General features: G+C 41.2%; 1 protein-coding gene across 1 annotated transcript in view; it reads left to right on the top strand.

The window, feature by feature from the left end:
* The window catches only part of LOC139947926 (polycystin-1-like protein 2), a 23,049-nt gene continuing 10,255 nt past the window's right edge, over nt 1-12,794 (top strand). Inside the window, exons 1-15 of the mRNA XM_071945789.1 lie at nt 1-271; nt 1,115-1,308; nt 1,798-2,392; nt 3,034-3,255; nt 3,854-4,084; nt 4,741-5,775; nt 6,225-6,383; nt 6,942-7,131; nt 8,053-8,303; nt 8,820-9,056; nt 9,513-9,658; nt 10,335-10,547; nt 11,382-11,507; nt 11,928-12,022; nt 12,647-12,758. Coding sequence (XP_071801890.1) covers nt 151-271; nt 1,115-1,308; nt 1,798-2,392; nt 3,034-3,255; nt 3,854-4,084; nt 4,741-5,775; nt 6,225-6,383; nt 6,942-7,131; nt 8,053-8,303; nt 8,820-9,056; nt 9,513-9,658; nt 10,335-10,547; nt 11,382-11,507; nt 11,928-12,022; nt 12,647-12,758 — 3,927 coding nt within the window. The 5' untranslated portion in view covers nt 1-150. The remainder of the gene's footprint in view (nt 272-1,114; nt 1,309-1,797; nt 2,393-3,033; nt 3,256-3,853; nt 4,085-4,740; nt 5,776-6,224; nt 6,384-6,941; nt 7,132-8,052; nt 8,304-8,819; nt 9,057-9,512; nt 9,659-10,334; nt 10,548-11,381; nt 11,508-11,927; nt 12,023-12,646; nt 12,759-12,794) is intronic.

Consider the following 12,794-nt stretch of genomic DNA (forward strand, 5'->3'; position numbering starts at 1 on the left):
TGAAAAACCTTTTGCATTTCATCATCTGTGCACGACTTTGATAAAGATTTATTTCCAAAGTCTACTCTGAAAGTTGCAAACTATCTACAGAATTAGATGGTTTGTGTTTAAAGATCAATCAAATTTATTGTTTGTCGTTTTTCATTTACAATGGTGAGAAGTTTGAGTGAGACAAAAGTTATCCAATCCCAACGATGTTTCATTTTTCATGCTGTTTGGATGAGCATTATTTCTATGATGAGCAGAATAGTGATTGGCACAACAACACACGGTAAGTTTAAATCTTGTTTAGCTGCCTCCATTAGCTGGGCACTTTTGGTTTTGTAAAGTTGTAAAGACCTCGGTTTGTCAATGCAATTACAAAGTTAGTCTGCTGCAGTGAGTACAGATTGTATGTTTTTAGTATTACTTAATACTGATCAACCAATATTGTTAATGTTTTTCAGTACAAATATCTGTAAACATGTTCCACCGAAACTAAAGTGTGTAAATAAAATTGTATTAAAAACCTTAAAAAACGAACATTAATCAACAATAACAAATATACGTCATCAGGAGTAAATTCACACAACAATTATAAATAAACATATGTTGTCCTTGACACTTTACTTTATTTATATTAGTCTATTTATTATTTGGACAACATTTCCTGAGCAGGGTGTCCACATGGAAATTAAGGGAAGTACACAAGTAAACGAAACTCATCAAAAAAGATCTACGCTCTTAAAGGGAAGGTACACGTTTGGTAATTACTCAAAACAAATTAACTTCAAAACTGACTTGGTAACGAGCATTAGAGAACTCTGATGTAATGTAGTTTTTGAAAAAGAGGTTATTTCTGACTAAAATAATAAAAGACTTCTACTAGCTAGAAGTCTTTTATTCCTATCTGAAAGCACACAAATTCATCCAACAAGGGTGTTTTTTCTTTCATAATTTTCTCGCAACTTCGATGACAAATTGAGCCCAAATTTTCACAGGCTTGTTATTTTATGGTTATGATGGCATACACCCAGTGGGAACATTGGTCTTTGACAATTACCAAACAGAACCAATTGCCTAACACACCCTTCTGATTGTTTTAATATCTTATTTTATTTCTTTTTCCTACCAGATGTTTTTGGGGTGTCTGCCCCACCTGAAGTCAACTACCAAAATCCTGTAATGTTTGCCTTCTTGACTGATTTTACAAGAGAGAGCCAAATAGTCTGCTTCTGGGACTTTGGTGATGGACAACATCTGTTTACAACTGCAGAAGATTTAAAACAGGGGGTGTCACACCTATATGATTACCCTGGTCATTATTCGGTAAGTACACTGAACTCTGCAAACAAAAATCAATAATTATAAGATATTTAATCATTTCTCATAATAAAGTAAACATTTCTTGATTGAAATGCATCCATTCAAACAGACCTGTTTACAAGAAAAATCACAACAAATTATTGGTATAAAAATCATTTAATTTTGCAAAATAAAAAAATAGATGCCGTTTGTCTTCTCAGCAGTTTTTCTTTTGCTTGTTATGGTTCTTATGAGCATAGCAGACATTTGAAACGTTTTGGGTTTGATTAAATGTTCCTACAGTGTAGACATGCCCCCACAGCAATAACCCCAAGCTCCACAGCAATTGTGTAGCCCAGTGCTTTTTGCTGTGATGTCCTTTGCAAAGTTCAAACACAAATTCCTTTCCTCATAAAAGTGCCCCTACCCAGATGAAAATTGTCATGCCCCTTCAAGAGCAAAATTCAAAGGCTAAAACAGAATGTCTGACAATAACCTTTTTTTTAAATTTAGATTTTAACGACTTGTCAGACTTCACGTGGCTTCATCCACCAACGCACTCAAGTGGACGCCATTCACATTATAGACTCAATCCAATGTGTGATAACAGACGCGAGCGCAACGGAGAAGGAGCTCTATCAACATGGTACAGATATCGTTATCCACTACCAACATGAGTACACAACAGATCTTCAGTATACTGTACTCATCGATGATGTGATAGTCTATGAAGCCAGAGCAGCGACGCCGAATCCGCCGACAAATCTCGTGGAGGATAGTTTGATCATAACTGATCAGGCAGACAAGCTTCAAGCTGGTCATCACAACGTAACACTGCGTGTGACAAGCGACCGTGTCAATGTACGTTGCGATGAGTTGGTAACATTGATGACCATAGTTTCAGAAGTCAGCTTGTCTGCGAGTCAGAGTGCTGTGCTTCCCGCTAGTGAAGTCGTGCTTGAAGTAATGGCCGAGTCAGGCTATCCTGCAATGATTAATTGGACAATGAAGAAAGAACACAATGAAACTTTTACGTGGAGTTTGGTGAAAGAGCGCAGTGGAAAAACAGCCTTGGATGTTGACCAGATAACAGTATTCTTGCAAGATGGTAAGATTATTTGCACTAAAGGGCCAAACTTGATTTGGTCATCTTGTGTAGGAGCCTTAGCTTTCTAGAAAAGTGTAAACCATAATGGTTTTTCTTTATAATATTGATAACTGCTAAGGGCCATGTCACATGAGGCAATTTACAGGCTACCAGTTCTAGGCAATCTCAAAGATGAAAAACATTCACATTTTGATGTGCACATCTTAGAGATCTCAAGACATTGTTTGAAAAATTACTCGATGTGCTATCAAAGTTGTCCTGTCCTGTAGCATGCACAGGAGTTGATTGCCTCAAAGTTGCCTTGTGCAAAAAGGCCCTTTGGTTGCCTCCAAATTGCTTCATGTGGCAAGGCCCTTAGACCCTTGGATAATGATTGAAAACTTCTTCATCAACTTCCTTGGGCTGGCAATACAAACAAAAAAGCGCCCAGCTGTTCTTTTTGGAGAAAAATGTGTATTTTAATCTGATTAAAGCAAAAAACAAAAAACATGTTCTACAACTATAATACAACCATACCAATGTTCTTTTGACACTTGCCACACTCCTGTGGGAATCTCAACTGTTAAAGTCAGGTAAGAAGTGTCCTGCTTTGGGCATAAAACATCAGAAATTGTATCCTCTATTTTTTTATTTATACACAGTTGGAAGTTATCAAGTCACAGTCCGGGTCTACAACAATCTATCCTCAGAGGAGGACACCATTCATATTAAGACCCAGTTGCCCGTCACATCAGTTATCCTGACATCAAATAGTCCAGTCAACTTTGATGCAGAAAATACTATTCAGTTCTCGGCACAGATACTGGATTCTCCTCTCCCGAAATGTCTGAAATACTTCATTGAATTTGGAGATGGTCATCACGGTAAGTGCTTCCAGTAGCCTCAACTTCAATAAGAAAAATCATCTTCACACAATAATTTTGTGAAACAATTGTTACAACAGTTTGGGAAGTCCATTTTATTTGAGGATAAAAACTTATTTCAAAAGCTAACTTTGATATAAGCCAGTACACGTCTGGCCCCAACTTAATAGAGTCGCTTTTAAAGCAGAAAATAGTGCTAAGCATAAGAAAGTAGGATACCAGTGACATGTTGCACATGTGACATGCTATTTCGGCTGGTAACCCTATTCTGGTAAGTCAAATTTTCTTCTGCTTAGCTACTTATTGTGCTTAAACAGTTCTTTGAAATTTGGCCCAGGGCCCATTTCCATAGAGCTGCTCAAGCAGAAAATAGTGCTTAACAATTTCCTGCTAAGCAGAAACAAGCAGGATACCAGTCGTGGATTGTACATGAGACATGGTACTGGGCTGGTAACCTTATTCTGTTAAGTACAGTTTTCTTGTGCTAAGGAACTTTTTGTGCTTAAAGCAGTTCTATGAAATTGGGCCCAAATTAGATGGGTTTATTTTCTTCACTTTGAGTGTAGCTTGACAAAAATGTGGCAAACTCTTTCTGCAGAAAACTCCAGTGTGCAGAGCCCCGATCCTTGGTATGCCCGCTTGCGGAAAAGGGATTATCGGTATGGTACTCAGTCTGACGATCTGATAACAACCTCCCACACCTACACTTCACCAAATGTCTACAACGCTAGGATAACCGTCTACAACGACCTCAGCTCGGTCACGAATGAAACAACAGTGGCTGTGTTGGTGCCTATCACCTATCTGGCAATCGGTCTGAGTCATAACAGTAAGTTTTACATGGGACAATGTTTGTTAAGGGACAGCAGGTTAGGCTGGTGTCTTGCATCGCCTTCCATCCCCTTGGACCTTGATTCGAATCCCACCAGGGGCACTATGTGGATTGGGTTTTCAGTCCCCAATTGACTGCGTGTGTTTTCCCTGGAAGAATTCTCTTTGGTTTTCCTCCCACATCTAAAATTGATACTTCTTCATTGTCTTCTATCTTACTGTCTGGTTGTAGTAGAGAACATTGAGAATATATCCACATCCAAATCCAAATTGAAAATTTCATACCTGAGTGCCATGAAAACTATGGGTGCATTTGATTACCTTCCACAGGTTGACCCAGGTCCTCTCCCCCGCTGCATTTGAATACCTTTGACATATTTCTTGGGGCTCACCCGAGTCAGCCCCCAAGTAACCTGCTTGTGGAGCGGGTCACTTGGGGCTGACCGAGATGATGTCGAGCTGAAAAACTTTCTCAATTCTCATTTCTCAAAGTTTTGTATGAGACAGGAGGCAGAGAGCTTGAACCCTTTCTTCTCCTCAGACTAATTGTGTTTTGCTACTCATTTAAAACATTAAAAAACATTTGATGAATACTTTACCAGACACTATTTTCGATTTCATATACACCTTCTTTTTCATTGATATTTTTGTCAGGTGGTATCTACTTTCCAAGCATTGACAATGACTGGTTTTGGCAGGAACCACCATTTTCTTATCCAGTTGTGGTCGAAAATGAATATGCATTGGAGGTGAGAGGCACTGGTATCCCGCAGCATGTAGTCTGGACTATGGCAAACAATGGTGACCGGTACCAACGCAACACCACGGGTCCAGTTCTATACTATCAGTTTCCGACCAACGGGACGTTTACGATTTCAGCATCTGCCAGTAATGCGTACTCTCATTACACAACACAAGAGGAAACTATAACTGCCGTTAATGCTATTGTCGGCCAATACCTGATCAGTAACAGCCCTGGAGTTGAAGGGGAGGTCACGACCTTTGTGGTGATTGTACAGAAACTTGGCTTGAATCCAACGTTCAGCATCGACTATGGTGATGGGCTCTCTGAAGCCATACCTGAACCTCGACGAGACGACACTGTGATGAGATTCATCCCAAGTAACCTAGCTTTACCATCTGACCCACTGAAGTCCTACGTTGCCATCCTGAACCACACCTATGCCGCAGAAGGGGTCTACGCCCCAAGACTCACAGGCTCCAACGCAGCCATGGAATGGGTCTCCATAACTTACGTCCATATTGAAAATAACATTCACCCATGTAAGATACCAGACATTTACATTCAAGACGGTGGGAGTAACTACTACCAGGCCAAGAAGTACAGCCCTAGCCAAGCATTGATTTTTGGGGCGACGGTTAGCATCGACTGCTGGAGAGCTAAGAGAACCAGCTTCCAATGGTCGATCTATAAGATAGAGAGTCTATTCACCGTACCTAGCTCCTCCAATCAGGTCGTTCTACCCCCCCGCTTAAGAACAGACGCAGCTGATGTTTATATCCCGCAGTATACACTTGGTTATGGCATGTACATCGTTCGTTTGACTGTTACTGTTGTGATGAAGGATGAAGGAGACGCTAGTATGGAGAGTACGGCTCATAGTTACATCGAGGTTGTCGCGTCTGATCTCGTGGCTAGAATCAGAGGAGGGTCATCATTGGCGATTGGTGAGCTCCATTATCCGACCTACCCCATCTTATCAGACAGGAAATATTTCTTACGCAAAGGGGGTCCTCTTATAATAGTAATACGAACTAGTTTTTATGTAGCGCATTTTACAAGAATAACATACATAACTGCCCTAGTCATTGGACCAATGCCCTTCGTTTAATCTTTCTCAGCTCCTTTTGGAATAATGTATACAACCCTGAGCTGCTGTGGTGCTCAGAAGGCTTTTTCAAATACAATAGCAACCTCTACAGTCACAGGTACCTGTTAATACCCCCTGGCGAAGAGAAGCAATTGTAGTAAAATATCTCGCTCAAGGACACAAGTGTCATGACCAAGTTCGAAACCCACACTCTGCTGATGACTAAACCACCAGAACTAGAATTTGATGCTCTAAACAGCTTAGCCATGACACCCCGTAACAGACTTTTCCATTATTTTCTGACAGGCTGGCATTCTAATATCACCCTTGATGCTTCTGACTCCTACGATCCTGATGTGATACTTGGAGAGTCACATGATGATCTGATATATACCTGGTACTGCCACCAGGAAAATACATCCTTCCCTGCTAACATGACTGATAGTCCTAATCTACAAACAACAGGTAAGCTCTCGGTCTAAAACAACCAACATCCTCATTTACCCCCTGCGTGGAGAGAAGCAATTAAAGTGAAGTGTCTTGCTCAGGGACACAAGTGTCACGATAATCAACCCTCGCAGAGTCTTTCTCGAAGGCCAACACAACACCCATGAACAAATAGATAAGTGTAACAGAAGCAATCAAATGGAAATACATGAATGGAGAGAGAGAGAGAGAGTCGGAAAGCATGCAGCGAAAAGAAAGGTGAAACTAAGGGTGCGTTCGTTTAGCTTCCCTAGGTCTACCCCGCGATGCTCACTCGGGTGAGCCCCTGACAAGAGCTAAACGAACGACCACTCACCGCTCTCGTAGTGACGTCGTTTACCTGAGGCCAGCCCCCAAGTGACCCACTCCACAAGCAGGGCACTGGGGGGTTGACCTGGGTGAGCCCCTGGAATGACGTCAAAAGCTATTCGAACGCACCGGGGCAGACCGGGGATGACCAAGGGAAGCTAAACGAACGCACCCAATGAACTCTAATACAGTTTCTTAACGTATGCACTGTCCTTCTTTGAATTTCAGGTGGCTGCTTTGGGACAGGCTTCCTGCTTTCTAATGATAGTGTCAGGTCACTAACCATCTCAGCCCAGACTCTTGCAGGGAACCAAAGCTACGTCTTTCTCTTGATGTTGTCAAAGTCTGATCGTGAAAGCAGAAGTGCAGAGCAGAGAATTACAATTCTACCGGGTGACCCACCAACTCTTGTTCTGAGGTAATTTTAAATAACGTTCGTGGCATCTATGTAGTTTTCTCCTTAGTGTTTGGATTTCCAATTGGTATAATGGGGTGTCGTGGCCGAGCGGTTAAGAGCGGTCAAGCTCTGCTGATTCTGTTCAGCAGTGTGTGGGTTCGAATCCCGGTCGTGACACTTGTGTCCCTGAGCAAGACACTTAACTATTATTGCTTCTCTCCACCCAGGGGTAAATGGGGACCTGTGAGGGCAGAGATGGTTATTGTGATTGATTTAGCCGAGTAGCGCATTTGTTGCACGAGGCTGTATATTCCCCAGGGAGCTGAGATGGTTTAAGGAGTGAATTAAGGCCCAGTGACCAGGGGTAATAATTTGAAGCGCTTTGAGACACCCATTCGGGAGTGAAAAAGCGCTATATAAACTCAAATATTATATTATTATATTTAATTCAGTATTTCTAAAGTGCAATGATTACAGAAAAATAATGTCAACCGAACAGAGTAGAGGGTTGACATTAACTGATAACAAATTTTTCAGATTATATGATGCGACTGACAGCAATAACAAGCAATAACAGGCCAACAGGTAAATTTTTCAAAAATATTTGTTTTTGTAAATTCAAATGCCAAATCATATCTTAAATCATATTGGCAACTTCCTTCAACATCAAAAAGGGGTTAAAAATAACCAACTTGACTTTTAACTCATTTCCTCAGTTTCATTCTCTCATATTTCTTAGAGTTTCTACTTTCGCAACGTTTAAACCAAAGAGGTATCAACAAGGGTTTTTAGTGGCATTAAAACATAGACTATGCTCTTTTCAAATGTATCACGATATTAAAATGACCTTAGTCGACAAATGATTCATTTTGCTCGATCACATCACATATATTGAAACAAAATCTTCCTCTGATAACAAGATTTAAAATTTCCCTGTCCAAGGTGTCTGATGAACTGCGGCTCACAACTCAACCCGTCGGCCCGGCTGGTCCTGTCAGGGAAATGCACTGACTGCACAGCCACAACACAGCCCAGCTTTGAGTGGACACTACTACCAGGAAATACATCGAATACGAGGCAGACACTGGATTGGTCTAAAGACACAACCACTGGACCGTATTACCCGTACCTTGCCATCCAAGCAGGAGTATTTGCTGGATCTCATGACGAGACCTACATATTGCGTCAACAAAGTAAGGGAATCATTTGTATGTTTGACAGCAAAACCCATCGAATAACCTTTTACAAAATTCTGCAAAAAAAAAAAAAACACTGAGCAATTCATTTGGTTGGTCTCTAAATCTATAATATATTCCTAAAATAATTTTAAACTGCCTTGGCTCAATTTCACAAAGCTCTAGGCCCTATAAGTCATCTTTTCACAGTGACTTGTATTAAGCCATCACAATTTGATAAGCAATTAAGAGTGATTCACAGTAAAATCTCAACTCTTTGTGAAATTGTGCCCTGGGCCCAATTTCATAGAATTCATAGAACTGCTTAAGCACAAAAACTGCTTAACAAATTTCTGCTTAGCAGGTATGAGCAGGATACCAGTCATAGATTGTACAAGCAACATTGTAGTTTTTCTGGTAACCATATTATGGTAAGCATAATTCCGTTATGCTTAGCTTCTTGTTGTGTTTAAGCAGCTCTATGAAATTGGGCCCAGGTGAGAGACATTTATAAACTGACATACCTTTCTTTAGTCTCGAGCAAGAGCGGTTCCACGAACTTTGCCGAGTACACCTTCAGGACCAACTCGCCACCAACCCTCGGCCACTGCTCTATCACTCCATCTGAGGGGGTGGTCCTGGTCACTCAGTTCTCCATTGAGTGTTCAGGCTTCGAGGACATCCATACACCACTGACCTACACGGCAAATGCTGTCACCGGAGCAGAGAGGTCGGCCGGGGTTAGCTCACTCAGCGACTCATCTCAACAAGGTTGGTCTAGCAATAAAGAAGAATAATTCAAAGAAAAAATACGTCATTCTAAGACACAGGGTAACATTATACTACTTTTGGAATAAAATACTGTACTAAATTGGAATCAAGTAATAAACTGACTGGGGAAGTTTGAAATAGTAAAGGTTTTGAACAAAGACAAATTTACTAGAGTGGGACTTGAATCAAAAAACCTCTGTATCAACTTAGCTATCCAGCCCTGTTTAGTCAATACTTTGTTTTATGGATGCCGGTCAGAAGCCATATAACCATTAGCTGCTGTATTAGCCAGGGATCACAACATAGGAAGCAGCAGCCAGGGGATCATGACCTTAAGGGGATGCAATTTTTTTTTTTATAAATTAGCAACAGCATGTCTCTGGGATGAGATAGTGCTCTTTCGGTGGAATGCAAAATTTGAATTATCCCGTTCTTAAATTCTGTGTTTACTTCCAGGTAGCTTTCTTTTTTATGGAGTAGATCCAAATATCCCTGCAACTTTCCTTCCAGTTGGTTTGTCCAGTCGTGACTTCAGAGTAGAGATCAAAATACATGTCACTGACTCGCTGGGTTCTAGTGTACAGACGTCCCTCTTTGCTGTGGTAAGTGCACTTTCAACACATCTGGGCAAAATGTCAAGGCTCTTACAGAATATGGAAACTAAAAGTGCTATTTTAATTGTTTAATTGCTAAACGAGTTAAACAGTTCAGCTGCAGGGGTCGATTTCACAAAGAGTTAGGACTCATCTTATCTCGAGTTAGGACAAGTAACTTGTCCTGACTTAGGATTAATCTTAAGGTCTGGATGCTACAGTGCAGGGTTGGGACTCGTCCTAAGTCCTAAGATTAGTCTTAAGCTAGGAAGAGTTTTGTGAAATTGACGACAGAACCCTTAGAAAACATGTGGTCACCGTGTTCTAGTGGTTAGACTGCAGGACTTGCAGCCACAAGGTTGTGGGTTCAGATCCTACCAAGCTAACCGCTGATTTCACAATGACTAGAATAAGTATTGTTGTCTAGTTACTGAAATTCATAATCATAGACATAAAACCGATGTTGGTATGTGACTGAGAGATTGGCTTTTGGCAGCTTGGTGTGTAGCAGTTTGCCAAGTTCCAAATTTAGTCACTAGTGCACATCTATATTCTCTTGGGCCTGCGAGCCACCAGAAGTGGGCTATATTCAGAACATTTACAGCCCCGATTATCTTCTTCAGGCTAACTTTAAAAAGTCTGAATTCACAAAAAAAGTCTGACGTTTCTCATCCCTGACTATTAGGTCTGGGAATCTGAAGAGGAAGTGGACATCGAGGAGCTCGCTCTTCAACTGACCTCGGATGAAGATTCGCAGTTGAATCAACTACTAGATGAGGGTTACTACCAATCAGCTACACAAGTCATCAACACTGTCAGCTCTATGCTGAATGTAGAGGCAGAGAAGGATGGGGATGATGAGGGGACCATGGTTGAGAAGAAACAACAGCGAGTGGAGGTTGGTCTGATTGGAATACTTCAATATAACAGATGTTAAATTTTGGGTTTTTACCCATATACACCGGGCAATCTCGGTGGTCTTCGTATATGGTATGACATGGCACTAGAATTGCAAAGGTCATGAGTTCGAATCCAACCTGAGTAATATGCTTGTGATTTTTTTCACAGAACTCGGGTAAGTACTGAGTACACAGTGCTGACACTTATCGGTTTATATGGGCAAAAACCAAGCTAATAGAACTTCAATACTTAAAATTACTGATAATTACAATAACTAGTTCTTATATGGCACATTTTTTAATAATGTATCAATGCGCACATTATTTCCCTGGTCATTGGGCCAAAAACAATCCATTAATTTCTCTTAGCTCCCTAGTGAGTATACGGCCTGTGCTGCTTTTTTAGACACAATATCAACCTCTACCCTCGCAGGTGGCCATTTATTCCCCCCTGGGTGAGAGAAGCAATTATAGTAAAGCATCTTGCTCAAGGGCGCAAATGTTTAGCCAGGATCGAACCAACACTCAAATGGCTCAACCATCAGGGCCCAATTTGATGGCTCTGCTTACCATAAGCACAGAATCAGCGCTTACGGAAGCAGGGAATTCAGTGCTTGTGACAAGTGTATTTCAAGGGTTAGCGGCGAATTTTGGCTTCTGCGCGTGCGTTACAAGGTTAGCGCAGAAATTCGGCACTTGCACGCAAGCGGGGAATCGCAATCGTAAGCGCAGGCTTCGGCGGTAAGCAGAGCCATAAAATTGGGCCCTGAACTTGAATTCGATGCTCTAAACCACTCTGCCTTTCATTTCCCAATTGGTTCTATTTTGTGTAGGCAAGAGAGTCTCTGCTCAACATGCTGAGCCAGGTTGAAGTCAATAGCCTGGAATCCATACAGTTGACATCATCGGCTATTTCCCAGATTACTAGCGAGGTAGAGGAGATATCACCACAAGCTCAGGTATAAAAGTTTTGGTTAACTTTTGAAACTTGTAATTTATTTCCATTTTTATAAGAACTTTATCTATTAGAAAACTAGTTTATCGGAAAACTGAAGTTTAATCTTGAGTCCCTCTTTAATTTGTCAATCCATAGACCCAATACATTCAACTTGGACTCGGTGAAGATTATTACTACAATTCAAGCTCAACTTGTTCAAGAAAACGTGTAAAGCCTGGTTAATACTTCTTGCTAACGCGATACAAATTTTTACGTCACAGGGATGTTTTCGCAGAAAAGGTTTCGCAGGAGTGCAGCACAAGTCAACCGAATTATTTGTTGCGAGTTTGTGTTGTCAAAATTGGTATCGCAGGAAGTATGAACCGGGCTTTGCCCTCGGACATTGTTTCAATTCCATTGTACTTACCACTTGAATCTCCAGGTGTCGACCACCAAGGCAATCCAGAGCATGAGTACCATCTTAAAGCAGCAGTCTGATATGGGAGTAGGCGGAGAGGCAGTTGAAGGAGCAGCTAAGTAAGATCCATAACCTACAGAAAGTAAAATTGTTGAACAATTTCAATGACAGAATCTGAAAGACACTTTCCCTTGTGGATTGAGTCTAAAAAAAATAATTTACTTTTGTACAAGAGATAATACCACAAGGCCGGCAGCCGTCAATTTCACCAAACTCTTCCTAAACTTAGGATTAATCTTAGGACTTAGAGCGAGTTTACTTCTGTATCAAAAAATGTTAGGTCACATTGAACCCATCCAACTCAGGATAGGATAAATCCTAGCATCTTGTGAAATCTGCTACAGGCCACTTAAAGGTGGGGGTGCTGTCACCTAGTGCTGAAGCTGAAGGGTTAACCCCTTTACAACTGGCAAGGATGTTGCCATGGGTATCATCCACTAGGTGCCTGGCTGGTGGAGAAGAATGCACTACATGTACCTTCCACATTTTTTAAGGATAAATTAGGGTTATGTGCCTTGTTCAAGTGCGCAAGTGTCATGACCGTGCTTTGAACCCTTACTCTGCTGCTGACAACACCAGAGCTTGGGTCCGGTGAACTAGACCGCTCCGCCAGAACAAGGAACAAAATGTACATTGTAAAGTAAGCAATTTTTCACATTTCTGATTTGATCCTCTCACATCAGGTTTATCGTGTCTGGATTGTCAAATGTCATGAGTTCTACAGCCATCACCCAGGGTCAAAACACCTCAGAAAGTTCACAGTTATCGGAGCAAGAATTGGAAACTAAACAGCAGGTGATTTGATACTTTTAATAGTACAACGTCAATCAG

This window comes from Asterias amurensis, chromosome 15 (assembly GCF_032118995.1).
Source record: "Asterias amurensis chromosome 15, ASM3211899v1".
NCBI lineage: Eukaryota > Metazoa > Echinodermata > Asteroidea > Forcipulatida > Asteriidae > Asterias > Asterias amurensis.